Source organism: Syngnathus floridae, chromosome 16 (genome assembly GCF_059516105.1).
Source record: "Syngnathus floridae isolate MCC-2025c chromosome 16, RoL_Sflo_1.0, whole genome shotgun sequence".
NCBI lineage: Eukaryota > Metazoa > Chordata > Actinopteri > Syngnathiformes > Syngnathidae > Syngnathus > Syngnathus floridae.
In genome coordinates this window covers 278,733-306,226 of record NC_142428.1, presented here as the reverse complement: position 1 = coordinate 306,226, position 27,494 = coordinate 278,733, and the positions used below count along the sequence as shown (strand labels likewise).

The window sequence follows — 27,494 nt, the reverse complement described above, 5'->3', positions numbered from 1 at the left end:
GGTAACCCCTTGGACATGCTTTGGATGAACCTGGAAGACACCGGGACTGCCTTGGATGCGCCTGGACGACGCCGGGACTTCTTTGGATGTGCCTTGGTTGCGCCTGGAAGACGCCAGGACCGCCTAGGATGCACTTAAAAAACGCCGGTACTGCCCTGAATGCGTCTTGTATGCGCCTGGACAACGCCGGGACTGCCTTGGATTCTGCTTGGATGCGCCTCGGACGCGCCTCTGATGCGCCTCTGATGCGCCTGTACGACACCAGGACCGCCTTGGATGTGTCTGGATGTTGCTGGGACCGTCTTGGATGTGCTTTTGATGTGCCTGGATGACGCCGGGACAGCCTTGGATGCGCCTTGGATGCCCCTGGACGACCCCAGAACTCCCTTGGATGAGGCTGGACGACTACGGGACTGTCAAGGATGCACCTTGGATGCCCCTGGACGACGCCGGGACCGCCTCGGATATGTCTCTGATACGCCTGGACTACGCCAGTACCACCGTGGATGCGCCTGGATGACTTCAGGACTGCTTAGGATGTGCCTCGGATGCGTTATGGATGCGCCTGGACTATGGCAAGACTGCCTTGGATGCTCCTGGACGACGCAGGGACTGCCTTTGTTGCGCCTAGACGACACCGGGACCACCTTGGATGCACTTTGGATGCGCCTGATCGGCGCTGGGACAGTCTTGGATGTGCCTGGACGATGCTGGGATTGCCTTGGATGCGTCTAGTGACCTCTGGAACGCCTTGGATGTGCCTGGACAACGCCTGGACCGCCTTGTATGCGCCTGGACGATCCTGGGACCGCCTTTGTGGCGCCTGGACGACATTGGGACCACCTTGGATGCGCGTAGACGATGCTGGGACTGCCTTGAATGTGCCTGAAGCCGGGACTGCCTTAGATGTGCCTTGGATGCGCCTGGATGATGCAGGGACTGCCTTGGCTGCGGCTCGGCTGCGGCTCGGCTGCGGCTCGGCTGCGGCTCGGCTGCGGCTCGGCTGCGGCTCGGCTGCGGCTGGGCTGCGGCTCGGCTGCGGCTGGGCTGCGGCTGGGCTGCGGCTCGGCTGCGGCTCGGCTGCGGCTCGGCTGCGGGTAACCCCTTGGACATGCTTTGGATGAACCTGGAAGACACCGGGACTGCCTTGGATGCGCCTGGACGACGCCGGGACTTCTTTGGATGTGCCTTGGTTGCGCCTGGACGACGCCAGGACCGCCTAGGATGCACCTGAAAAACGCCAAGACTGCCTTGAATGCGTCTTGTATGCGCCTGGACAACACCGGGACTGCCTTGAATGCGCCTCGGACGCCCCTCTGATGCCGGGACAGCGTTGGATGCGCCTTGGATGCCCCTGGACGACCCAAGGACTCCCTTGGATGAGGCTTGACAACTACGGGACTGTCAAGGATGCACCTTGGATGCCCCTGGACGACGCCGGGACTGCCTCGGATATGTCTCTGATACGCCTGGACTACGCCAGTACCACCGTGGATGCGCCTGGATGACTTCGGGACTGCCTAGGATGTGCCTCGGATGCGTCATGGATGCGCCTGGACTATGGCAAGACTGCCTTGGATGCTCCTGGACGACGCAGGGACTGCCTTTGTTGCGCCTAGACGACACCGGGACCACCTCGGATGCACTTTGGATGCGCCTAATCGGCGCTGGGACAGTCTTGGTTGTGCCTGGACGATGCTGGGATTGCCTTGGATGCGTCTAGTGACCTCTGGAACGCCTTGGATGTGCCTGGACAACGCCTGGACCGCCTTGTATGCGCCTGGACGATCCTGGGACCGCCTTTGTGGCGCCTGGACGACATTGGGACCACCTTGGATGCGCGTAGACGATGCTGGGACTGCCTTGAATGTGCCTGAAGCCGGGACTGCCTTAGATGTGCCTTGGATGCGCCTGGATGATGCAGGGACTGCCTTGGCTGCGGCTCGGCTGCGGCTGGGCTGCGGCTCGGCTGCGGCTCGGCTGCGGCTGGGCTGCGGCTCGGCTGCGGCTCGGCTGCGGCTCGGCTGCGGCTGGGCTGCGGCTGGGCTGCGGCTCGGCTGCGGCTCGGCTGCGGGTAACCCCTTGGACATGCTCTGGATGAACCTGGAAGACATTGGGACTGCCTTGGATGCGCCTGGACGACGCCGGGACTTCTTTGGATGTGCCTTGGTTGCGCCTGGACGACGCCAGGACCGCCTAGGATGCACCTGAAAAATGCCGGGACTGCCTTGAATGCGTCTTGTATGCGCCTGGACAACGCCGGGACTGCCTTGGATGCTGCTTGGATGCGCCTCGGACGCACCTCTGATGCGCCTCTGATGCGCCTGTACGACACCAGGACCGCCTTGGATGTGTCTGGATGTTGCTGGGACCGTCTTGGATGTGCTTTTGATGTGCCTGGATGACGCCGGGACAGCGTTGGATGCGCCTTGGATGCCCCTGGACGACCCAAGGACTCCCTTGGATGAGGCTTGACAACTACGGGACTGTCAAGGATGCACCTTGGATGCCCCTGGACGACGCCGGGACTGCCTAGGATGTGCCTCGGAAGCGTCATGGATGCGCCTGGACTATGGCAAGACTGCCTTGGATGCTCCTGGACGACGCAGGGACTGCCTTTGTTGCGCCTAGACGACACCGGGACCACCTCGGATGCACTTTGGATGCGCCTGATCGGCGCTTTGACAGTCTTGGATGTGCCTGCACATGCTGGGATTTCCTTGGATGCGTCTAGTCACCTCTTGAACGCCTTGGATAGGCCTGAAAGACGCCGGTATCACCTTGGATGTGCCTGGACAAATCCGGGACTGCCTTGGATGCGTCTGGATCACGCCGTGACCTACTTGGATGCGCCTGGACGAAGCCGGGACTGCCTTAGATGTGCCTTGGATGCGCCTGGATGATGCAGGGACTGCCTGGCTGCGCCTTGGCTGCGCCTTGGCTGCGGCTCGGCTGCGGCTCGGCTGCGGCTCGGCTGCGGCTCGGCTGCGGCTGGGCTGCGGCTGGGCTGCGGCCCGGCTGCGGCTGGGCTGCGGCTGGGCTGCGGCTCGGCTGCGGCTCGGCTGCGGCTCGGCTGCGGCTCGGCTGCGGGTAACGCCTTGGACATACTTCGGATGAACCTGGAAGACACCGGGACTGCCTTGGATGCGCCTGGACGACGCCAGGACTTCTTTGGATGTGCCTTGGTTGCGCCTGGACGACGCCAGGACCGCCTAGGATGCACCTGAAAAACGCTGGGACTGCCTTGAATGCGTCTTGTATGCGCCAGGACAACGCTGGGACTGCCTTGGATGCGCCTCGGATGCGCCTCGGATGCACCATTCAGACTGTTCATTGCACATTCCCGTTGTCCATAAGAGCCACTGCTCGAAAGCCAAAGGAGGCCAGGCCTCTTTGATTGTGTCTTGTTGTAATGGCCCATTTGGAATAGCTACTCGTAGTTTCTATTCCCTTTGGAGACTTTTTTTGCTTGCTTGCTTGCTTGCTTGGTTGGTTGGTTGGTGTGTTTAAAGAGCCATAGCTTGAATATCATTGAATTTGTCAACAGGTCTTTGGAGAAACTTGCAGATGCACTGGTCAACTCAAAAGTTTATTGCGCCAATGTGTACTTTGCAGTGCCTCAGTTTTGTACTATCTTTTGAATTGATGCCTCTGTTTAATTTCTTCTTTTGGATGACAATCCTCAATAACCTACATGGAATCTTTTTTTTTTTTACTTTAATGTGATAATGCAATTTTGCTAATGCTTCCAAATGAAGTTAAAACTTTTGTTAAATTTGGAATTTTATAAAGTTATCTTAAAACAGTCTCTGATCTGTGGCTCGCCATTCATTCAACAATCTGGACTAATTGTATTGACAATTGGCATCATAAAACATTTGAAGATGTATTCACTTCCACCACTGGCACTTTTCACTTTCAATTCTGTACGGACCAAATGAATAAAAATGCTGTCGTGATCCCGCAAAACACATTTATTTTAAACCGAGTGGGATTGAAATCAAATGAAGGTATTTCATAGAGAAGAATCTTCAAAGGTAAAGTAACAATGAGAAGTGTTGTAGTTTTGCAGCTCATCAGTCGTCATCTTCACCCACATCTCCTTTAACAACTGGAATGCCTGGAAACAAAAGGACAAAAAACGACCAAGCTCGTGACAAATTGAGACAATTCCTGGTAATAATTGTAATCGATTTTCTGAAATATGATATCAATGTATTGACAGACAGACAGACAAATAAACAGTTAGATGCCGATATGTTTTATACAGGAGGAGGATGCCGGTGCTTAACTATACGTACTTACCATCCAGTTTTGTCAGTCTGGGTAACCTTTTAGTCGCTTCTTCTGTCCACGTTCCATCGGGCGAGTGTTTCTCTTCAAGAGGGTTTCCCACAAACACCAGATCGACAAGGCACGGCAGATCAGCCAGCTTGGAAAACTCGCCTGCAAACCGACACAATTCAAATTGAACCCAAAAGGCTGTCAGCTCTTTGCATATGCAGTGAGTGACTCACCCCAGTCTTTGACAAGGTTGTTTGACATATAGAGAACCTTTAGTTTTTTCAGTAAATGAACACCCTTCATTTTCTCTATCAGGTTATAAGAGATCCACAACTCTTCTAGCGTGTCACCAACTGCATCCTGCAGGACACACGAGACAATTTGTGCAACGTGAATGTTCTACCACGATAACTAAGTGAAGCAAGTGGAAATCATCAAAACATAAATGAAATATCATGTTGTGTGTGTGTGTGTGTGTGTGTGTGCGTGCGTGCGTGCGTGTGTGCGTGCGTGCGTGCATGTCTGCACTCACCAGTCCAGTAAAAGCCTTGATATTGTTTCTACCCAATGACAAGATTTTCAAATTTTCTAGAGAAACGCAAAGGAAAGCGACAATGTTAACTCTCAAACGTCTGTCACTGCTCACGTGTTTGTCATAAAGTCCTTACTGAGGTCGCCTAGATTGGTGATTTTATCAATGCAATTTGTGGACAGGGACAGCTGTCTGTGAATCACACAAGGAATGAAAAAAGAGACACATAGATTGAGCCCTTGCACTTTGCTTCATGTCAAACGACTCACTCGCAATTCGGGATTTTGCTAAGCGTGGAATCCAACTTTTCAATGGGGGGAATCTGACCATAAAGCTTAACGACTGTGGCCTCGCTGCTCTTCTCTCCAGTCTTTTCCTCCTGAACACACGCGCACGCACGTACGCACACACGCACACACACGCACACAAACACACGCACACACACAAACACTAATTGAACATGCTAATCACTTTTTACTCCAGATTTCATCAGCTATTAGCAAAACTCAGGTCAAAGTTTATAACTGTCTAACTGTCCTTGTTTCTATGCCACCTACCCATTTGGTCAGGGCTTCTTTTATTGTTGTTGCTTTCCCCTGGGAAACATGATCAAAAAACAAACAAACTGAAAAAATGTTATTCCTAAAACGGGGTTGATTTTCTCAAACTTGTTTCGTCTCCGTTAAGGATGAACACAAAAACTAATAATAATAATATTTTTATTGTTATATTCATAAAATGGCATAGTGAAAACAACAAAAGAACATGTAAATGATTATGTAGGGCACATAGTGAATCAACAAATATCATAAAAGCCCGAGAAATACAATAAAATATTCGGCGATAAACTACTTACCACCATTTTGATAGGATACTTCGGTTGCTATGATACGGACAGTAAACAAACAGACTGCGCTTGCGCAGTATCGCCGACACGCAAGCTTTTTGACTGCATACTTACCAGGCACAAAATGTACATAAATGGTACATATTAGGACACTTTGAACTGTTTTAACATGTTTGAACATTTGCGTAACAATGTCTCCTTTACTATATATTGACATTGTCAAGACTCATACAATGAATTTGACATTATTATTATTTCAATTCCACACCTATATTTGCTTGATAAGAATGAATTAAGTATATGTTACTTGTTTTGAATCTCTGTTCCCCTGCGTCTCCATTATTATGCGCTTGTTGGTAATTAGTAGGAGGAAAAGTTTGGTTATAGAATTTGAAGGAGATTTTATTATTGGGCGAAATGCCTGCAAATTACTGGGCATGTCGCTTCGTGTGGGGGGGGGAAACGTTAGGGTCGGTAATCTGTGTTTTTTCGCCCGACACCTGATGTTTTTTTTTTTTAACTTGAGAATACAATTAGAGCAATTTGAAACCTATTATGTCCACAGGCGCGCGTCCATGCTCACGCGCCAGCCAGCACGCGCCAGCCAGTTCACGCAGGCAAGCAGGCAAGGCAGGCAAGGCAGGCAGTCAGGCAGGCAGTCAGGCAGGCAGGCAGGCAGGCACGCAGGCAGGCAGGCAGGCAGGCAGGCAGGCAGGCAGGCAGGCAGGCAGGCAGGCAGGCAAGGCAGGCAGGCAGGCAGACAAGGCAGGCAGCCACGCAGGCAGCCACGCAGGCAGCCACGCAGGCAGCCACGCAGGCAGCCACGCAGGCAGGCAGGGCAAGTCAGTCGTCCTCCAGAGGTGCAGCGGCAGCTAACGCTCCACACCACTGCTTCTATATATGTGCTGTCACAGTGCAGACAGCGGTTGTAAACATGGCGACGGACGGGATGGTGCTCACCAACCACGACCATCAGACCCGAGTGGGAATTCTGACAGGTAAGAATGTGTTGGAGGAAACGTGATCAAATGCCCCCCAAATAGCATAGGCATGTGTCGTTCGTTTGCCGCTGCTCGACGGTGTCACGAAACTCGCTGTCTATTTCCACTGCAGAGCTAGCCAGCGCGCTAGCCAGCGCGCTAGCTGGCCGGTGGCTGCCGTTTGCTGTCATTGGTCTGCGTTAGCAGCTAGCTGCTCGGCAGGTCAGATAGACAGACAGACAGACAGACAGACAGACAGGCAGGCAGGCAGGCAGACAGACAGACAGACAGATAGACAGACGGACAGGCCGAGGCGGAATACGCTCTGAACGGCTCGCTAATGATGCATTTAAGAGAGGTGAAGTGCTAATGCTTCGTGCCACATTCAACATCATTTTCGATGCATTGGCGCTACTATGGCGAGATTTTTTAATCAGGGCCAAGCGACAGAAGGAGAGTAGACGTTTGGGAAATACTTTCAAAATGCCGGGGAAATCCCTCCCACCAGCCAGCCTTTCAATGAGTCTCGACCTCAACGAATGCTTTTATTTTGAAGAAGTATGTCCCATTTCCCGTGGAGCTCTGTCGTTGTCGCCCCAAAGTCGTATCATATGAAGCAGCGTAACGGCCGTGCAAGCCAGCAAGCCTATGATCTGCATTATTCATGTTTTTTTGCAGATTTGTTGCTTGCTTTTCTCGAGTGCATTTGGTTTTCACGACTACTCTGTCACTTTGATAGACCTTTCGTCTGTTCTGCCCGCCTGTGTAACCTTTCGTTTAAAGAACTGAAGATGTTATAAATGTCATAAATCGTGCGCGCTCTTGCTTGCTTGTAAAATGAATAACCAAGCAAGAGCCGTCACCAGGGTAAAATGAATTGTCCTCCGCTGGTTGTTGAGCAGCTAGTTTCTCTAATTCGCTTAGCCGATGGAGTCGTGAAGAGGAGGGAGGATAGGAACTAGAAGGGAGCCGAGTCGAGCCGAGTCGTGTGGCAGTAGGCCTGCTTGCTGCCTGGCGCCTTCTCTCCAACCAAGGCAGGAGGAGACGTGCTCCAAATGCTCAAAGAGGATGCAAGCCAGCAGCCGCCGACTGGCACAGAAAGCATTTGGACGAGGTCGCCTTTTGAATGCAAAAGCCTGCCGACCGCTTGACACTTGAATTTACGCACTCTCGTCAAGAAGCCAGAGCACTTCATGACCAATCCGTTTCCTAGACTTAGAAGGCAGCAATTTCAAGTTCCCTCTTCTCTGCGTTGGGGCCCACCACTTCACTTCTGCAGTTTTACCACCATAGGCTTGGGCTCCGGTGAGCTAGCGATGGACGTGTTCCTCATCGTGAGGATGAGGAGGAACACGGCCAAATTGTAAAAAAAAAAAAAAATGACCCGAAGCAGACTACTTGTGATACTACGCAGTATTTCGAACTCTCTCTCTCGCATCGCATTGCTCGCTCGCTCGCTCCTCTGTAGCTACGAGACGCTGGACCGCCAACCACATTCACTTCCCTAAACACAACATTGTTTTTTGCCATGTGGGTCACTTTGGCAAAGCGCAGACAGACTGAGGTTGCATTGAATATGAGGAAGAGGAGAATGCTTACGCACACACTAAAATGAACTTCAAGACCAGCAGTGCGAACCTAACCATAAAATGTGACCTTCTCAGTCAGTGACAGTTGTTTCAAGAACTTGGCCGAGGACAGGAGTGGGATCAACTTGAAGGACCTGGTCCATGATCCGTCTCTGTAAGTCTGCGCACGCACGCACGCACGCACGCACGCGCGCGCACACTTGCACAAACTTTGACAGATTCCTCTAATTGCCTCTGTGTCAACGTGCAGGTTAGGTGGCGTCATCGCAGCCTATAAAATTGTTCCCGATGAAATTGATGAAATCAAGGTAGAAGTTCTAATATTTGACTGCATTCGGAATGTTCCGAAATGACATCTTCATTCTCATGTTGCGCAATAGCTGACTTGTGTAGCTATCTGCTCATCAAATTTCAGCTCGAGAGTAGTTCTTCATTTTGCGCAGGAAACGCTTTTGGAATGGTGTGACGACCAGGAGCTTAATCTTATTCTCACTACGGGAGGAACTGGATTCGCACCACGTGACGTGACGCCAGAGGTACTCGCATTTTGTCTCTGGCTCACCAAACTTCGGGTCCAAACTCAAGTGTTTTGGTTGAGTGTATTTGAACGCAATTTTACCTCGAGTCATAGCATGGGACTCAGTCGGCCACTGTTTGCCCTCGTAGGCCACCAGAGAAGTGATTGAGCGAGAGGCTCCAGGCATGGCTCTGGCCATGCTGATGGGATCTCTCAACGTTACACCGCTGGGCATGCTGTCCAGGTGAATCTTCTCAGCCCTTCGTACTCATCTTTTGAGCGCGATGCTAGCTTGTGCGCGCTCGTCATTGATTCCAGGCCAGTGTGCGGTATCCGTGGGAAAACTCTGATCATCAACCTGCCAGGGAGCAAGAAGGGCTCTCAGGTAATGTTCATTTGCTTACCCTCCCTTGACCTTTGATTGATTCCCGACAAATGGAGCTACTTGTCAACGCCACCACGCGCGTTCACCCGTACCGGAACTTTGCTCGTGGATAAAACTGCACGCGTGAGCCGCTTTGGTGAATGTGGATGAAATGGGCTACCGATGTGACGCACGCTGCCGTCGTTCCAGGAGTGCTTTCAATTCATCCTTCCTGCTCTGCCTCACGCCATCGACCTGCTGCGCGAGGCCACGGTCCGGGTCAAATCGGTCCACGCCGCGCTGGAGCAGCTGCCTTCTCCTTCTTCTCTCCTGTCCAACGCGCACAGCAACACGCACGCCCACTCGCACACCACGGAGCGCGGCACCCAGTGCGAGGAGGAGGACGAGGAGGAGGAGGAGGAAGACAGGCGGAGAGGTCGACATGCGCACCACCACCACCATCATCACCATCACCAGCACGGCTCCTCCCACATCACCGCAGCTGCCATCGCTGCAAAGGTAACAGACTGAGAGATGGGCTTGCAAAATTGACCCTCTGGATTGCTTGCTGCCACGTGTCGATGCTCTTTCCAGATGTACTACCTTTTGTTCAGTGTTGTCGAATGACACACGTTTGACAGCAATGAACCAATGGTTTTCAACAGGGACACATTCATTTTGGCTTTAGCTCCACTCGGATCCTATGCATTTGTCGTTTTCCCATAAAGGTCGAGTTCTTTGAACCGTTCCGCGCTTTCCAATGCACCCGGTCCGGATGAACATTTCATCGCCTCGGTTCATTCACGTCACGTCACGTCACGTCACGTCACGTCACGTGCACGCCATTGTTCATTTGTCTGCTGCGTATGACCCGTGCATGCCTTTTGGTGTCCGTCCATCAGAGCTGCCATGCAGAGGTCATGGCTAAGGGGGGCCCCTATCTGGCCGGCAACACCCCTGCCCCTCCCTCTCATTTCACCTGCTCCTGTAGCCATGACCAGCAGGTGAGGCCCCATCACACACTCCCTTTTCTCTCATTGATCAGCTCAGCAACCTTCCTATTCATTTTTCCACTTGCATGCATTGTCGTCGTCGTCGTCGTTGTTGTTTTGGGAAAACGCTTAACGCCCTTCTAAGTAGAAACGAGCAGTAGCTGGACATATAAATACCCATTGACATTTCTAGCCATTTCAGAATTGTTGTATTCCTTTGAATAAGAGATTGCCAGAGCTTATTGAAGGCTCATGAGCACGTGCAATTGTAGAAATGTCCTTTGACTTTTGTCAGTCTGATCAAATGACTCAAAACGAGCAATCGCTTCAGACATCTGAACTTCCGTTTTTTGCGTGTTTGACATTCAATTAATAGCAACCTTCGACTTGTTATTTCAACAGTATTGACTTGGTTTGCGCCTCTTTATAACACTTTTGATCAAACACGTGCTGACATACGTACATCTAGTGTCATCAATGTCTCTGTTTAGCAATAGACTCAATCATCTATTTTGTAATGTTTCCAAACTACAGCCCAAGACTTCTGAAGGATCATCTTCATTCCTCTGCTCTCTTCACCTGTAGATTCCAGACTCGATTATTTCTCGAGGCGTTCAGGTGCTTCCTCGAGATTCTGCCTCTTTGAGCTCCACCCCTTCTGAGTCACCACGGGCAACACAGGCCACCTCCCGCCTTTCCACAGCATCATGCCCAACACCGAAGGTACGTACGCACATATGAACGCAAGTGGAACAAATCAGGTTGTCTCGTGTTCGAAATGTGCATGCGTATGCCCCCCCCCCCCCCTCGCTATCAGGCAAGCACAGTAGAAATATTCCAAGGTGTGACAAATAATGCTCATGCCAAAACGCCATGCTGGAATTGTTCTAAAGGTCACATTTCATTTGGTGTTGCAGAACAGAATGTGCGTTCTGTTTAAGATAGCTCACATGGTTGCGTGACATTTTGATGAGGTGGGCCGATTTTGCTGATATGGGGCCGATGGACCTGATGTGGTTTTTCTTCCGATCACGCACGATTGATACGATAGCTATCCCTGGTTTGACTTTGTTCCGTGCGACTGGATCAGTCTTTGTCCGCCCCCCACCCCACCCCCTCTCAGGTCCAGTCCCGATGTGGCAGTAATGAGAACATCCTGAGGGCCAGTAAGTTATTTCCACTTCAGCAGCTGAAAAGTGCATGCCTGGCCTGTCCGAAATGTAACTTTGATGGCGTGTGCAGGCCACAGTGCGGTGGACATCAGCAAAGTGGCACGGCGTCATCGGATGTCCCCGTTTCCCCTGACATCCATGGACAAAGCCTTCATCACTGTTTTAGAGATGACGCCTATTCTGGGAATTGAAGTCATTAATTACAGAGGTCAGTCGGTCGGTCGGTCGGACGGTCGGTCGGTCGGTCGGTCGGTCGGACGGTCGGTCGGTCGATCAGATCAAGTTCAACTACGATGCGCTTACTTCCTTCCTGTATCATGTACGTACGTATTGTCTTTTTTCTAGACGGATTGGGTCGAGTGCTCGCTCAGGACATCTATGCCAAAGACAACCTTCCTCCATTTCCCGCCTCAGTTAAAGACGGCTATGCTGTAAGAGGTCGGTAGGCGTTGGGAGGATTTGCTGCAAGCTGATCAAGCTCGCATTCACCCTTCACTCAAGATGCCATTTTCACAGTGTCCTCCCAATTGAAATGCTCTTGGCATTCTCCAGAGAGAATCATTGATGTAGTAAGTTGTTGTTGCTCTGCAGCCGCTGACGGCCCAGGAGATCGCTTCATCATGGGAGAATCGCAGGCCGGACAACAGGTCAGCCAGCCAGCCAGCCAGCCAGCCCTTCCTTATTATCATAGGCGTCCAAACAGTTTGTTGGCGTCAAAGACCACACTTGCTAGTTGAAGGCCAAGGGCGTACTGTTGTTCCAATGCAGCCTACCCACACGGTGATGCCGGGCCAAGTGATGAGGGTGACCACCGGCGCTCCCATCCCTTGTGGCGCCGACGCGGTCGTCCAAGTGGAAGATACGGAACTCTTGAGAGAGTCTGAAGATGTAAGCCGGAAAAGAAAAGAAAAGAAAAGAAAAGAAAAGAAAAGAAAAGAGATGTTGCCGGGGCGTATGTGTGTCTCATCCGGTATATACACGTACATTTCAGGGCACAGAAGAGTTAGAAGTGAGGATTATGGTCCAGGCTCGGCCCGGACAGGACATCAGGTAAAAAAAAAAGAAAGAAAAGAAGCGGCCGGCGGCTGGCACGCCAAAGGCCGCTTCCCGCGCTTACGCTATTGCCTGTTCAGGCCTATCGGTCACGACATCAGACGAGGAGAGTGCGTGCTCGCCAAAGGGACGCACATGGGGCCATCGGAGATCGGTCTGCTGGCTACGGTGGGAGTGACCGATGTCAGCGTGCACAAGTTCCCAGTGGTGGCTGTCATGTCCACTGGAAATGAGGTGCCATTGGTCCCGGCCGGGTTCTCCCTTCATCAAGCCACTGATTTTGATTGGGTTTTTTTGTTCGCATTGAAGCTTTTGAATCCAGAGGACGACCTTCACCCGGGAAAGATCAGAGACTCCAACCGCTCCACTCTGCTGGCGACCATCCAGGAACACGGCTACCCGACCATTAACCTGGGCATCGTTGGAGACAAGTAAAGACATACAAATGATTTCTCGCTGTCTCTGTGAAAGTTCCGAGCAAACTGCCAAGCTGAGGGGCTCTTGACTTTGGAATGGAACACAATGGGGTTTCTTCTTGTGTTTTAGCAGCATGCGTAATGGTTCATGAGCCAGAAGTGACATGTCTTACGTACGTACGTACGTACGTACGTGTGTGTGTGTGTGTGTGTGTGTGTGTGTGTGTGTGTGTGTGTGTGTGTGTGTGTGTGTGTGTGTGTGTGTGTGTGTGTGTGTGCGTGTGTGCGCGCGCGCGCACGCACGCGCAGCCCCGATGACCTGCTCTCAGCTCTCCACGAGGGAATCAGTCGTGCTGATGTCATCATCACCTCAGGGGGTGTGTCCATGGGCGAGAAAGTAAGCCATCAATTGTGAGCAAATTGCATCTGGCACGATCACCTGAAGCTAACTTACTGTGTCCAACCAGGACTTCCTGAAGCAGGTGCTGGATATTGACCTTCATGCTCAGATTCACTTTGGACGCGTGTTCATGAAGCCAGGGTGAGTAATACTTTTGGAAACAATCTCCTTCCTTTCCTTTCCTTTCCTTTCCTTTCCTTTCCTTTCCTTTCCTTTCCTTTCCTTTCCTTTCCTTTCCTTTCCTTTCCTTTCCTTTCCTTTCCTTTCCTTTGCTCTCCTTTGCTCTCCTTTGCTCTCCTTTGCTTTCCTTTGCTTTCCTTTGCTTTCCTTTCCTTTCCTTTCCTTTCCTTTGCTTTCCTTTGCTTTCCTTTGCTTTCCTTTCCTTTGCTTTCCTTTGCTTTCCTTTCCTTTCACCACGGCTGTGAGTATTGCTTTTGTCAACTGAACCCATCGCGCAGCCTGCAGTGCAAAGCTCGCCTTCAAAGCTGCGCTCTGTCTTTGTTTTCAGTCTTCCGACTACTTTTGCCACCGTTGACATTGACGGAGCGCGGAAACTCATCTTTGCTCTGCCAGGTACCAAACATGTTGGTGTTGTGCTCTGTTATGATACGCTCCAGATTTCTTTTGCCCAGACACATACGTAGGTATTTTGGGGTGGGGGCAAAAGACAACTGACTACTGTTGTAGTTTCCGAGACATTCGGTGCTAATAGCGCTCTCGTTCAATCCCGAAAGCCTTCAATGGTGGGACTGGAGGCATGACGTGCTGAAAAGCTGAGCTAACTTGTTTTTGCAGGTAACCCAGTGTCTGCAGTGGTTACATGTAATCTCTTTGTGATTCCTGCACTGAGGAAGATGCAAGGCATTCTGGACCCTAGACCCACAATTATTAAAGCCAGGGTAACCCACATACACACACGGACAAAGAATGCCCGAAAGGCATTTTCTTTTTTTTTTTTATGGGGGCGGGTCTTTCCAACCAGCAACCAACCCCATCATCCTTAATGGTTGTTATTATTATTATTATTATTATCTCTCCGTATTCTTTGGAGATGCAGCAAAAAAAAAACAAAAGGGCAATTTTTGCTTTTGGTCATCCAAACAATACAATACACGACCAAAAGATGAGGAAAGCTAACCTCAAATTGACACTTTAACATCAGAATTGAGCACTTGAAATCTGTCTGTAAGTGCAGACAACGTCCAACAAGAAAATAGCAGGAAATTGTCTGCACTCTACAGAGGAAATCCTACTCCATCACCGGAAATGAAAAAATAAGTTCCGTTCCGTGACCCGTAAGCTTAAAAATAGGCATACTACATGTCAGTCATGTTGTTCATTTGAGTGAGCGGAGCTTTTGTTTTTGTTCTAGCTTTCGTGTGATGTGAAGCTGGATCCTCGACCCGAGTACCATCGCTGCATTCTCACCTGGCATCACCAGGAGCCACTGCCCTGGGCTCAAAGCACAGGTGGGAGGGAACGTGCGTGCATGCAGGCATGCGTGTTTTTGGAACGTCTTCATGAGCCTTGTTGATCTTCTTCAGGTAACCAAGTGTCCAGCAGGCTCATGTCCATGCGTAGTGCCAACGGCTTGCTGATGTTGCCGCCTAAAACCGAGCAGTACGTGGAACTGCACAAGGGAGAAGTTGTGGATGTCATGGTCATCGGACGGCTATGATGCAGGTGCTCTCTCTGCTTTGAACACGGGGGGGCGCTCACTCACTCACTCTTTCCGCTTGAAAACGTATCAATCGAGATATTTTTCTCCCCAGATTTCAGTCACTCATGACAAATACATTGACGGTGCTGGAACTTCCTGCCTGCACAGGAGGGGAAAAAAAAAAAAAAGAAAAAGAAAAAAAAATGGCCGGGGGCATCTATTAGCTGTGATGTCATATGCAACAGCCAGTTGGAGCCAGCAGAGGCTGAATCCTCATTGGTCTGCATTGTGAAGATATTAAGGACAAAACAAATGTGAAGAAATATATAAAAATGAGATTTATTCTGTAATATTCTACGATTCTCCTGATTATAATGATTATTAATATCTGTACTTTATATTATTCTGGTTCTGATGGACTATCATCATCAGCATCATTCTAGTAGTAATCACATTGTTGTCTCTGGATTTCATTTGCTTTGTGCGTTGAGCACTTTTTCTGACTAGCTATAGAATGAGTCAGTCCTTCCTCTGCTTCTGCCACAAGCCTGCCATTTTGTCCCTTTCATTTTTGCTCTCCAAACAGCCTTTTGTACAAAGCCAATGATTGACTGAAACCCCTTGCGCAGCCAAAAGAAACGTTGACTGTGGCTTCTCTCCCGTACGCAAGAGTGATGAGAGAGTGAGTCCTTCAAATAAAGGTGCGCATTACGTTACCCGATGAAACCGGTGAACCTTGACGTTGGGCTGCTTTTGTACACGATAGTGATTTCTCATCCTATAGCTATATCTCTTTTCTCGCTCTCGCTCTCTCTCTCTCATAGAGCAGAGCCTGCAAATGGATGGCAGATCATTATGAGCTGTTGTAAAATGTTGCTGCTCCGTTAGGGCAATGCAGGTTCGACAGCAGGAGAGCACTTTTGCAGGTTCGACAGTAGGAGAGCACTTTTGCTTTGACTCAGCCATGCTTATTAGTGTCACTTGGCAGCATCTTCACTTTGTAGAGGTCAAATGCTAGGAAAGGCATGAGGACTTGTGATGCAAGCATAAAAGTTCACAAATAGTGCATAGATGGGCTCATTGGATCTATTTTTCTTGGACTCGTTTCCAATTTGTGGGATATCGCGCCCCTCTAGATTTGGTGCCTTGATCAAGGACAATGCTCAGGAAGCAGACGACAACAACAACAAAAAAGGATTCAGAGGAATTGGAACCCAACGGCAAAGTCTTATCATCCCGATTCACGTCTATCTTTCTGCAGCCGGGTCGGACCTTTTCATTGATTTGGTCGATCGACATTGCAGCGCCGGCCGCCTCGATTTTTCAACATTCACTTTGTGCAGAAATTGCCTTCTCCATTTCAGGAGTTCCCCACCTCGAAGGCAACCGTTTCCAAAAATCTCACCAAGTGAATGCTGAAATAATGCCGATCCAGCGTACCGGCAAGCGGCGTCAACCGGTTTGATTGAACAGAGAGCGAGCCATGGCGACATCTATTCTAGAAATACATTTGAATAGTCCTGCCTGATGCTATCTGTCAGTGGCATCGCCAGCTCAGCAAAAATAGATTGAAAGAAAATGAAACGGACTCATTTCCCGCAACGCCCGGGTTGGGAATGGCTTCTCTTTGTTCCATAATGCTTCTTCCAGCGATTTACCGTCGCATCGTTCGATTGTATTGAAGTCCAAAATCGGAACAAGCTCACTGTACTGTATGCAGCCCAACAAATGTGACTAATAATAGTCTTTGATCTGTTCTTTCATCAATATTGAACCGATTCAAACGGCATCACTTTCTATACAAAGTAGAGTAGTGGACTGCCATTCGAGACGGACCTTGACGAATTTGCCAAATGAGCGCACCGTAAGCAATCTACCCCCACCCAGCCTTCGCTCCAAAACTTTGGTGATTCTTCTTGTCAGTGTTATGGGTGCCAAACAAAGGCGGAAGGAGTAATGCTGCATTCTCATGGTAGGAGAAAAACAAGTTGGTTGCACTGATACTATTCATTGGATGAATAGACGTAACGTACTACATAGTGAGTGACGGCACCGAGTTGACTTGTTGTTGATGTTTTTAATGAAAGGATGCTGCTAGTAATTGTTTTTTTTTGCTTCACTTGCCCAAAGTTCGAGGATGCAAGTTGTTGGTTCTTTTTAATTGGAAAAAATAAGTTCACGTCACCATCGTCATTTGTGACATGAATGCAGCACGAGCGATTGGTGTCTCGGAGCATTTCTCCTGACTGACTGACGGACGGACGGACCGACCGACCGACCGACCGACCCTTGTTGTCTTTGCTCAACCCCACCCGTAATTCCTCCTCCACCTTGTATTCCTACCTCCCCTCGGTGAAGGGCGTAGCTTACGCTTTGGGCAGGTTGCCATTATGGCCAGGATTTCTTTCTAATATTCTAATTGCTCCATTTGTCCTTGTGTTTCTTTTGATTGTTCTCTATGTAAGGTGATGTTGGGCCATTTCTATTGATACTTGTCGTGTGTGTGTGTGTGTGTGTGTGTGTGTGTGTGTGTGTGTGTGTGTATCAGAATTGTCCCTGATACCTCAGATGTATCTTGTTTAAAGTGGGGGTCTCATGCTGCGTTCATGTCTTCGATGGCAAAGTGGAGGAAGGTGAAGTGAATGACATTTTAGCTTGGTCAGCGGTTGTTCACACATTCGAATAAAAAAAAGTGTTTTTTTGCGATTCCTCCAGTGAACTCCATTATGACCTGAACATAGCATAGGAGCTCTTGCGGGCACCTGCCCAAAGAGGTGGGAATCAAAGCCTGACGGATTGATTGGCATAAGAAGCAGGTCATTACTGCCTTTGTACTGAGTGATTCTTAACACTTGACTGAAATCAGTCTCACATTGCACACACGATAAAACTATGACCAGCACTTGAAGCAATTACACAGCATTCTACTATTACTGTATAAAATATCATGTAAATTGTTTTTCTGTAATGATATTATTGAAACTGGAAATGAATTAATAAAATGAATCCTGATTATTCTATATCCTGTTTTATTACACCTCCGTTTAGTCTGAAATGTAGTTTGTATTATTTCTCGAGTGTTTTTTTTTCCCATTTTTTCCCCAATTTGTTCTTTTTCCTTGGGTTCCTTCTGTCTTTTTTTTTTTTTTTTGCTTCCCCCCACTTTGTTCAATCCAAATCTGCATAAACATCAATATGCAACACTTTCTGATGTGATCCTTGGGGCTACCTGGGGCCCGCGGGCATCAAGTTGGTAACCTCTGAAATGTCGTTTGTGTTCTGAAGAAACCAGTATTTGATTGGTCAGGGTGCCTTTCTGTTATCGCCCCATCCAATCATTTTGGTCGTTTTGCGGTTGTGGGGGGCGAGGGGGCGGGCTCTTTCCTCCCTCTTCTGTCTGTGAAATGATGATGACGACAGTGAGAGAAGAGCGGCGCGGAGGGCGGCGACGAGGGCGGCGCGGAGGGCGGGATACGACGCGTCCGATGTGCGGAACACAAGACCCGACCGACCTGTAAACCTCTCGTAGTGAAACCGTGACATAGCGCCCGAAGAACGACAACTAGTTGGATTAGGCCTCACCAGAGGAAGCTGGGACCCCGTTGGAACAGCGTGAGTCATGTCGCGTTTTCGCCCCAGAAAAAAAAGTGGCTTTGTTATCAACAGGTGCTGCAGGAAGGAGCGTACGAGCGAGCTAGTTAGCTGCTAATTGTAGCTTGACGAAAGACATTCATTCGACCTACTCGACAAGCGATACGATTGAGGAACGTCAACTAACACAGTTTGAAACAACTGGCGTTTATTAGCACCGATCTGTTGGTAAAGTCGTAACTTTTGGTGGTAGGACTGACTCTCTCTCTCTCTCTCTCTCTCTCTCTCTCTCTCTCTCTCTCTCTCTCTCTCTCTCTCTCTCTCTCTCTCTCTCTCTCTCTCTCTCTCTCTCTCTCTTCTTCCCCCCCCCCCACTTATCTGTCACCGTGCCCGACCCGTTTAATTGAAAAAGTCGTTGGCACCGACCGACAATACAGGCAGGCTAGCATCAAGTAAGAAAACACTTGTTTCTCTGATCAGTCGCTGATCGACGGACAAGGGCTGCACGAGATTGGAATCGAGCTATCCAATCGATATGATTGCGACGTACCCAAACAAATGGCATTTTGTCATCAAATGCGAGAAAAGCATGTTTTTTTTTCATGCAGCAAAGTAACGAAACTTGGCGAGTGATTGTTATCACCCTAGATGCGCACTTTGCATCTGACCTGTGAAATTGAGATAAAAGCTTACACTTGTATAAGACATTTCTTGTGATAGGCACATTGCATGGGCTAATATCGCAATATCATTTGAAGGGCTTGATTCTGAGCAGCCCTACTTTGTACCCAAATAAAGTTCAAATAAGAACTCCTGAAGCTCCTTTCAGGAAATGTTGGGGGCCGGCCTGTGGGATATGCACCAAGCAAGCTGCACACTTGAGGAAATAAAAGGAAGAGATTGCTTTGAATCCATGTGCGCACTTTTCACCCTGCCAAAAATCGATGTCAAGATTTGATCTTTAAAAAGATCTTGTATTCATGCCCAAAAGCCAGCCAAGGAAATCCAGTTGGACTTTCCTCCACATGCGGGCTTGCTTTCTCTATGCTTGGTACAGGGTTGTACATCCCTTTTTTGGGAGTGGGTCTGTGCTTGCGTGCGTGCGTGCGTGCTTGATAAGGTTTGGCTCGGTTTCTGCGTACACCACGTCAGGGTTGCCTACATTTAACGAACAAGGCTCAAGAAAGACAATTCGCGTCATTTGTGAATCCTAATCTTCTACTTTGCAACGCCGACCTGATACTTTTGAGAACGCGTGTTTTTGCCTGCTACATTGTGTCAAAACGACGACCGCAGAATGACATGCAGCAACGATGAAACGATCTCCTTCTTTTGGCCGTTTGCCGCAGCAGATCAATGGCGTCCAGCTCCATTAGTCCTCATGATCTTCCTCTGACACCTGCATCTATGAACTTTTTCTTTGGCCTCCCTCATCTCCTACTGCTCTATCCTCAGCAGTAACTTAAATGGGGCTAGCTTGCTCGCTATGACTTTTCCTTGTGACTTGCACGTGTGAGAGAGAGAGAGAGAGAGAGAGAGAGAGAGAGAGAGACTTACTCCCTCCCGAACCTCTGGTGGTTACAGATTTACCTTTGCCATCCAACACAAGAGTATTTCATTTTTCTGCTGCTGCTGCTGCTACTACAGATAGACAATCAAAGATTCATTTATGATGAGTAAAAATATGCAACAAATAATAATGTTTAACACTTACTATTCCTGTTTTGTGTCTTTGTGCCTGTGCTTGTAAATTCAATAGAAAGTCTTAATCAAAGTGACAGTCTAAAAACTTGTGTAACTTTTGTGTGTTGGTCACACAACTATGTGGTCTTGTATACACACCCACTTCCCTCCCCCAGCCGTGGAATTTTGTTCCCAGGACTGCCTGGCATTCCTCACCCCTGCACCATGGGATCGGAGTATTATGTGTGTACGTCAAAGTTGTGCGTGCATGCGTGCGTGCGCGGTCGTGTCAATACACAGCCCTGCTGGTGAGAGATAGCATATCAAAGCTGCCGTTGTGGTTGTTGTGACAAAAAGAAGTAATCAATACCTCTTCCATTCACCTCTGTTGACTGACATGCATGTGTCGGTCCACTGTCAAGATGGATCGCTGCGCTCCAATTTTGATTCTACAGTGATCTTTGGCCACTTTGCGCTTCACCCATTGCGGATTCGCAGATTCGAAAGTCGCACTGAGCCTTTTTGAGGCCGATAGATATTGTAGTTCCTTTATTTATTTTATTAACCTTGTTCCAATTTGCATGTTTTAAGAGGAACTCCCCCCCCCACCTCATCGACATGTGCTTTCTCCACAGGTGTGGCTAACATGGCTGCGTTGTTCATGGAGCTTCCCTCCTAGAAATCCCTCCGTCGTCAAAGCCACCCGTTGATCTCTGCAGTCGTCGGCACTCGGGACTCGGGATGACAACCTCTCATCTGAATGGCCACGTTGCCGGTGAGGGAGGAGATGAAGAGCCGAGGGGAGGACAGCAGCACAGGGAAATGGCCGTGGACTGCCCGGGCGAACTGGGAAGCCGGACGCTGCCGCTTCGCCGATCTGCTCAGCTGGAGCGAATACGACAACACCAGGTACGACGCTCAAGGTTTGACCGAGCCTTATGCTGACTGAAGATGTCCTTCACACACGCCCCTTTTTGTCCTTGTGAGCGTGACAGTCTTTTTCAACGATTGAAAGAGATTCCATCAGTTGACTTGTCTGCGTCGCTAGGAGGACCTGCGTCGTCGTCGAGAGGAGGAAGGCCGGCAGCTGGATCTGAATGCGTCCCTCAGGCTGAAGAAGCTCTCTCAGAATCCCCACGTCGGCATCGACAACCCCACCTTCCTGCAGGACGCGTACGCGTCGCAGCGCCCCACGCTCGGCAGTCAGCGCACTTTGCTTGGTATGAGCGCCCTTTGGCTAGGATTCATAAAGTGAAAGGGGTTCTAAGCGCTTTTGGAGCGGACGTCAGTGGACCTGTTAGTCAAAAGGGATGGTTGTCGAAGAGGAAGCAAAGCTCGGAGCGAGAGGAACGTAAGGAAGAACGTGCGGGAGGGAATTCCGCTGGGAGGGAGGGAGAGAGCGAGAGAGAGCGAGCGAGAGTACTGGAAGCAACTTCATTAAACCTCTTGGGGACTCTTTTGTTTATCTTTCTGCTACCCTTCAGTATAAAATTGGGACAAAAGAATTTGCAGGCAATCAAGACAATATTGTCACTCTGCCCTCGGGCCGATCTGTTGTTTGGATAGTGAAGGCTAAGACTTGTAACGTCACTCACTCACTGTGTTTTGTTTTGCAGAGTTGGAGGAGTTGTTGCTGTCACTCAAGCTGGTCCGGGGCTGTCTGTCCGACCAGCAGAGTCAGAATGACATCGAGCTGGTTCTTGCGCTACTTAACAAGGTAACTGAGCATTGAAAAGGGAAGCGAGCCCTCAAAAATCAAGCGGATGGATTGCGCGTGGAACAGCCATGGCCATTGGCTCTAATCATTGGCCGTGGCTTCACGCCTTTTATTTGTGCCTTTGCCATTGTATTGTACCAAAAGCTAGCCACCGAGGGGAATGTTTTGTTGCTTCAAAGCGTCACACAATTTGAGGTTGAACGTTCCGGATGACTAGCATCTTGTTTCTGCTTTTTCCCACCTCCCCAAAATCTTCCAAACCTTGGTGATTGGAAATGGGCAAGGCGCTCTGGCTTAAAGAAGGCTTGGTGATCCAACTCAATTCAGTCAGTAAAAAGGATTGATTCTCCGCTTACTTTTACTCTACTCTCAACAGCTAGTAATCGTATGCGTGTAATTCTCTCTGGGTCGACACGCGCATTCATTTGGAGGTCAGTGAAAATGTTCTGTGTGTAGTGGTAGTTTGAGCTCAACTTGTCTCCTAACCCCCCCACCCATGAGTAGGACAGTTCACTTGGGTGAATTTGTGCAATTGGGATGCTTTTGTCCAAACGTTAGTTTGAATTGTTGCGTATCTCCACCTTGACGTAAAACACGCGAGTGGCGTCTCTAAAACGACAACCCACTCATTCTGTAGTTCATGGGTGGAGATATGCACTAGTTATTCAAATGTCATTGTTTGTTGTCTTACGGTTGGGTAGTCATCAATGCTGGTGCTAATAGCCCGCTTTGCTCGGTGAACTGCAAACGCCCGAGAGAGTGCAAACGGCTCGAAATGATCACGGTTTGGCACGTCTCACAAGCTTTAAGCTCATTTTAAAACTTAGCCATGGACATGCCATCAATACGTTTGTGCCCTTCTTTTCCAGTCAGATTTCCAGTCTGCACTTAAGATTCATAATGCCGTGGCCAGCAGCATGCACAGACCCTCTCCCCCATACCCACAAACGCACCAGGCACTGGAGCTGGCGCTGGAGGTAATCTCGTTCTCCGTGGCACCACCTGAGCGCACGTACCTGCTAGGCTAAAAGGCTAGCGTAGCTTTTTGAGGCAACGGTGAGTGTTGTTTACGAGCACAGGGCTAGCTGACATCTGTTACGCCGGCTGGCCCTGCGCGACATCGCTCTCGGTATGTAAAAAAAAAAATACAAATCTGTAACTCAAATACAAGACACCCACGTAACGTAATTCAATCATGGTCAACTTGAAAATAAAAGCCCAACAACTGCCACTCGATGGAATCGAATGCAGCTATGCAGACTAAAGTGCAATGAATGACATCAGATGTTGTTGTTGTTGTCACCTCAGATCCGAAATCTCAGCCAAACAAGTCAGAACAAAGAAGGACTGGAACTCTGCAGTCTCTTGTCAGACATTCACATCCAGGTGAAGACTCCCACGCGAGAGAGTTCACAAGATAATAATTCTTGTGAGTTGACTGCGATGGTGTGTGTGTGTGTGTGTGTGTCTTTACGTTGCAGTCTTTGCTTCTGGCACATGACCGCATAGCCCAGAAAGAAATGGAAGTGGAACCACCGAGCAGTCAAACAGAGACACTGACGCAATGGGGAGGAGAGACCGTCAAGATTGTTCACATCGAGAAAGCCCGAGACATTCCACTGGTAAGGGCAATCGGATACGCTAGAAATAAGTCCAATAGCATGTCCTCCGTGCAAATAATGCTGTTTCAATTTCCGACTTGGACGATGCAACTCGGTGGGATTGTTTTTCCGCGTGACATCAACGAACAGTCTGCCAAAAAGGTGGCAGCTGTCGACTCACACCGGACCGGCTCTGTCCGTCTTTTCCGCAGGGGGCCACGGTCCGCAATGAAATGGAGAGCGTGATCATCAGTCGGATCGTTCGAGGAGGAGCGGCCGAACGAAGCGGACTTTTAGCAGAAGGAGATGAAATATTGGAGATAAATGGAATTGAAATAAAAGGGAAAGATGTCAACCAAGTCTTTGACATTCTGGTAAATGAACAAACGATCCGGCGCATTTCTTGACCTGTTCAAGTTTGCGTCGGCGGACCTGTCGAGAACGTAACACTGAAGCTCCTCCGTGCATTTGCAAAACGTCTTTGTTTCAGGCCGACATGCACGGCCTTCTGACCTTTGTACTCATTCCGAGTACTCCGAGCAAACCTCCCCCAGTCAAAGAGAATGTCGTAAGTGTGCTGAGACGCTTTGTGTGACTGATTATTCACAAGGGAACAAACGGGCCTTTTTTGAAAACGTGTCCTTTAGGTACACGTGAAAGCGTATTTTGACTACGACCCGTCGGATGACCCCTACGTGCCGTGCAGAGAGTTGGGCTTGTCCTTCCAGAAAGGCGACATTCTCCACATCATCAGCCAATCTGACCCCAATTGGTGGCAGGCATATCGAGATGGCGATGAAGAGAATCAGCCTCTCGCTGGATTAGTACCAGGTCTTGATTGGGGTTGCTTTTTATTGGCTTTGCTTGTTCTAGTGCTGTCGAGTGAGAGGAATGTTTTGTTTGTTTGCTTTTTGTCATAGGGAAGAGTTTCCAGCAGCAGAGAGAAGCCATGAAGCAGACAATAGAAGAGGACAAAGAGCCAGAGAAGTCCGGTGTGTGTCCTTGTCAGAATTGCCAAGATGGAGGAATCTTGGGAGGTGCTTGACATTTATCGTCTGTTTCCTCAGGAAAGTTATGGTGTGCAAAAAAGAACAAGCGCAAGAGAAAGAAGCTGCTTTCCAACTCTCCGAGAAATGACGGTGCGCACGCACGCACGCACGCACGCGGTAACTACGTATGCATGTCCGAGAGCCTTTCGGTCTAACCGTTGTATCCGCTCCGCCAACTGGCCTAGATATGGACGAAGAGATTCTGACCTATGAGGAGATGGCCCTGTACCACCAGCCAGCCAATAGGAAGCGGCCTATTGCATTGATTGGCCCGGCGAGCTGTGGGAAGGGAGAACTTCGACAGAGACTTGTCAACAACCAACCGGAACGCTTTGCTGGCGCCGTACCTCGTAAGATTTCAAGCCGCGCACGTGCGTGTGCAAACTTTGCGCGTGTACTCTAGCTATACCCAGTGTACTTGGTTGGGATCGTGCCTTGTAGACACAACGCGGAGCCGGCGAGACGTGGAGCTCGGTGGGCGAGATTACCATTTTGTTTCTCGTCAGGTGTTTGAGACCGAGCTGGCTGCCGGTAAGCTTTTGCGTCCCCATTTGAAATCCAAACAAATGGCTCAATTCCTACAAAACGTGGATGCCTTTTTTTAGGGAAGCTGATTGAGTCTGGCGAGTTTGAGAAGAATCTTTATGGGACGAGCACGGACTCGGTCAGACAGGTCATCAACACTGGGAAAATATGTGTGCTCTGTCTCCATACTCAGGTTGGTGTGTGTAGATTCGCACACACAAGTCATCTATGCGTGGCCTTCAACTTTTCTACATGAATGACTGTTTATTTAGAGGTGAACAATCGACTTATTGGTTGAATTTGTGTGTGTGTGTGTGTGTAGGCCCTGAAGGTGCTGAGGAGTTCGGATTTAAAACCATACATCATCTTCATAGCTCCGCCTTCCCAGGAAAGACTCCGAGCCCTGCTGGCGAAAGACAACAAGAACCCCAAGGTCTGTGAGAAATGGCGGCAGCTGGATTGCTGCGGCTTTGAGCCTTTCTAATTCTTCCTGATGTGATTGGGGACAGCCCGAGGAGCTCCGGGACATCATTGAGCGAGCGCGCGAGATGGAGCAGAGCTGGGGTCACCTGTTTGATGCCATCATAGTCAACACGGACCAGGACAAAGCTTACGCCGAGCTGCTCAGACTCATCAACAAACTGGACACGGAACCCCAGTGGGTGCCCTGCTCATGGCTGCGCTGACACGTACACACACACAGGCACACGCGCTAGCGTAACTGACGTGCCATCCTCAACACGTTTGATACTCCGCCACCTAATGGAAGGTTTATGCCACTGCTGCCCAGGCGGTTACAGAGGTTTTTGTAAAGGTGACCTCCTCCATCGGCCGTGTTACGTCATCGCCTTTTGCTGAAATAGTCCTAATACTTTAATTATTGTTTTCGATTGTAATTTAGCATCCATTTACATCAAGGTTCACTGTTGGGGGAAAACGTTCTTGGTGTCTAGTGAGCTTGCAGTCAGTCACTGACGGCTGCTTCATGCAGCGGCTGTCAAGGTTTGAAAGAGAGCAGGATGAAGATTTGGGGGGGTGATTTCATCCCGAATGCATATATATTCCTTTTTATTTTGACCCTGGCTGACATCTCAGAAGACTGCCTGCCCCCCTGCCTGCCTGCCTGCCTACCCTGATCCAGTCACATTCCAATCAAAGCTGTTCTTGTAAAAGTCGATCGATATGGATCATTGACTTCTTGAATAAGGATGTTTTTTTTTCATTTGACTTTAAAAGATTTGCTAACAGTGGATTTAGTCAGGTGCCATGAAAGTTCGATCATGTGTCTATTTACATATTTGATTGATGTCACACAAATCAAATGAATCAACACCTAATCGATTTTGCACCATATTTTGCTCCTCTTTATTAGTCACACGTATGTGCCGTCCGGCACAAGAATGACTATTGGTGATGAGACCAAAACATGGACCTACAACATTTTCATGCATCTTATCTTATGCATGAAATTGTTTTCTTGCATTGACCTCATCCTGGTATCACTCCAACCCTCATAATTGAATATCTAAATGATTGAAGTGAATTATTGTTACTTATTATGAAGAATCTATGTCTACAGTGTTTTAAAATTCCAGCTTCTTTTTTTTTTCTTTTCTTTTCTTTTTAATGTACCAAACGAAGTACTGGCTTGACCTATGATCAGAGCATGCCTAATTGGCGGGCCCTCTTAAATGTGAATATGACTAAACGCAAACATTTAGTGCAATTTGAAGACTGTACTTGTCCTGCGAGTGTGTGACACGTGCGTTAACTTCACTTTGACAACCCCCCCTTTGCAACGAATATGAATACACACAGCACTTGATACCTCCAGTCTTGGCTGACCACTTGATGTACTTGCCTGTTCTCATAGCTCTTCCACTCTGTCCCTTCTGATCACAATGTCATATACTAAATGAGCTCTGAGCCTCAGCCTTGAGGAGACGAGATGAAGGTATATTGTTGCATTCCCAATGGGCACCAGTTGCCAAATGAATTTGATATTTTGTGTGTATGGATGAGAGTGTATGAAAATGTTCCTGAGGGCAATGAAGTATTGCAGTATGACCTGACACGATATGGCTGTTCTCACCGTCTAGAGCATTTATATATTTGTTATACTATATTGACAATAGATGTATGAAATTCAATGTGCACCAGCAAATAGATGACCGGTTTCACCTCCATACCTTTGGTGCAGGAGGGGGTGCTGATGTGGTTACGTCATCTTAAGTACTGAATGAAAAGTTCATTTCTATCACACTTTTTTTATTTTGACATCACATCCTTAAGGAAAAATCTCATTTTTCTATTGTTATTCACAATGAACAAATAAATAGTTAATTGATTGAAGAAGAAAAAAACCAAACACTTTTTTTACGTCATCAACCAAGACACGAAGAGGAGGAACGTGTGGCCGGCCCTATTGTTTATTAAAAGTTTTCAGAAATGAGCCAAATCTCCGTTTAACGACGCTGCTGTCCAACTAATTATCACGAGGGCGATCAGCGTGATGACCACTA

The 27,494-nt window shown here is 48.9% G+C and overlaps 3 protein-coding genes across 5 annotated transcripts; 2 read left to right on the top strand and 1 right to left on the bottom strand.

Moving 5' to 3' along the window:
• Nucleotides 1–3,953: 3,953 nt before the first annotated feature.
• Nucleotides 3,954–6,850, bottom strand: dnal1 (dynein, axonemal, light chain 1). Of its 2 annotated transcripts, none has more exons than XM_088400189.1 (8): nucleotides 5,673–6,850; nucleotides 5,374–5,441; nucleotides 5,086–5,195; nucleotides 4,953–5,008; nucleotides 4,817–4,872; nucleotides 4,518–4,644; nucleotides 4,306–4,446; nucleotides 3,954–4,120 (listed from the first exon to the last, which is right to left on the bottom strand). In XM_088400189.1, the coding sequence occupies exons 1-8, from the start codon at nucleotides 5,878–5,880 to the stop codon at nucleotides 4,077–4,079; spliced, it is 810 nt and encodes a 269-aa protein (XP_088256315.1). In that variant the 5' UTR covers nucleotides 5,881–6,850; the 3' UTR covers nucleotides 3,954–4,076. The 2 variants fall into 2 exon arrangements, with proteins under 2 accessions (XP_088256315.1, XP_088256316.1); XM_088400190.1 differs by having other exon boundaries at nucleotides 5,374–5,412; nucleotides 5,673–6,842.
• On the top strand, nucleotides 6,451–17,826 carry gphna (gephyrin a). 2 transcript variants are annotated; one of them, XM_088400170.1, is made up of 24 exons: nucleotides 6,451–6,661; nucleotides 8,308–8,386; nucleotides 8,483–8,540; nucleotides 8,676–8,768; nucleotides 8,899–8,993; nucleotides 9,068–9,134; nucleotides 9,324–9,632; nucleotides 10,016–10,117; nucleotides 10,691–10,828; nucleotides 11,229–11,271; nucleotides 11,348–11,485; nucleotides 11,623–11,715; nucleotides 11,869–11,924; nucleotides 12,046–12,165; nucleotides 12,269–12,327; nucleotides 12,411–12,564; nucleotides 12,640–12,761; nucleotides 13,056–13,143; nucleotides 13,214–13,287; nucleotides 13,655–13,719; nucleotides 13,942–14,045; nucleotides 14,519–14,615; nucleotides 14,691–14,829; nucleotides 14,919–17,826. In XM_088400170.1, exons 1-23 carry the CDS (start codon nucleotides 6,598–6,600, stop codon nucleotides 14,822–14,824), a joined length of 2,352 nt encoding a protein of 783 aa, XP_088256296.1. In that variant the 5' UTR covers nucleotides 6,451–6,597; the 3' UTR covers nucleotides 14,825–14,829; nucleotides 14,919–17,826. The 2 variants fall into 2 exon arrangements, with proteins under 2 accessions (XP_088256296.1, XP_088256297.1); XM_088400171.1 differs by lacking the exon at nucleotides 10,016–10,117.
• Nucleotides 17,827–18,238: 412 nt separating this feature from the next.
• On the top strand, nucleotides 18,239–26,805 carry pals1a (protein associated with LIN7 1, MAGUK p55 family member a). Its single transcript, XM_088400173.1, has 17 exons — nucleotides 18,239–18,418; nucleotides 20,716–20,989; nucleotides 21,129–21,300; nucleotides 21,697–21,797; nucleotides 22,667–22,774; nucleotides 23,106–23,183; nucleotides 23,279–23,419; nucleotides 23,611–23,772; nucleotides 23,889–23,966; nucleotides 24,046–24,229; nucleotides 24,319–24,390; nucleotides 24,466–24,537; nucleotides 24,633–24,797; nucleotides 24,889–24,978; nucleotides 25,053–25,165; nucleotides 25,295–25,405; nucleotides 25,482–26,805. The coding sequence occupies exons 2-17, from the start codon at nucleotides 20,822–20,824 to the stop codon at nucleotides 25,656–25,658; spliced, it is 1,992 nt and encodes a 663-aa protein (XP_088256299.1). The 5' UTR covers nucleotides 18,239–18,418; nucleotides 20,716–20,821; the 3' UTR covers nucleotides 25,659–26,805.
• The last annotated feature ends 689 nt before the right edge of the window (nucleotides 26,806–27,494 follow it).

Coding starts and splice junctions, on each gene's coding strand:
- pals1a (XM_088400173.1), top strand. CDS start 20,822: ATGACAACCTCTCATCTGAATGGCCACGTTGCCGGTGAGGGAGGAGAT. Junction 24,538..24,632: donor CAACTCTCCGAGAAATGACG/GTGCGCACGCAC, acceptor CAACTGGCCTAG/ATATGGACGAAGAGATTCTG. Junction 24,979..25,052: donor TGAGACCGAGCTGGCTGCCG/GTAAGCTTTTGC, acceptor GCCTTTTTTTAG/GGAAGCTGATTGAGTCTGGC.
- gphna (XM_088400170.1), top strand. CDS start 6,598: ATGGCGACGGACGGGATGGTGCTCACCAACCACGACCATCAGACCCGA. Junction 11,925..12,045: donor AATCGCAGGCCGGACAACAG/GTCAGCCAGCCA, acceptor GTTCCAATGCAG/CCTACCCACACGGTGATGCC. Junction 12,328..12,410: donor CGGCCCGGACAGGACATCAG/GTAAAAAAAAAA, acceptor TTGCCTGTTCAG/GCCTATCGGTCACGACATCA.
- dnal1 (XM_088400189.1), bottom strand. CDS start 5,880: ATGTCAATATATAGTAAAGGAGACATTGTTACGCAAATGTTCAAACAT. Junction 5,009..5,085: donor AGCAAAATCCCGAATTGCGA/GTGAGTCGTTTG, acceptor TGTGATTCACAG/ACAGCTGTCCCTGTCCACAA. Junction 4,645..4,816: donor TCAAGGCTTTTACTGGACTG/GTGAGTGCAGAC, acceptor TGTGTCCTGCAG/GATGCAGTTGGTGACACGCT.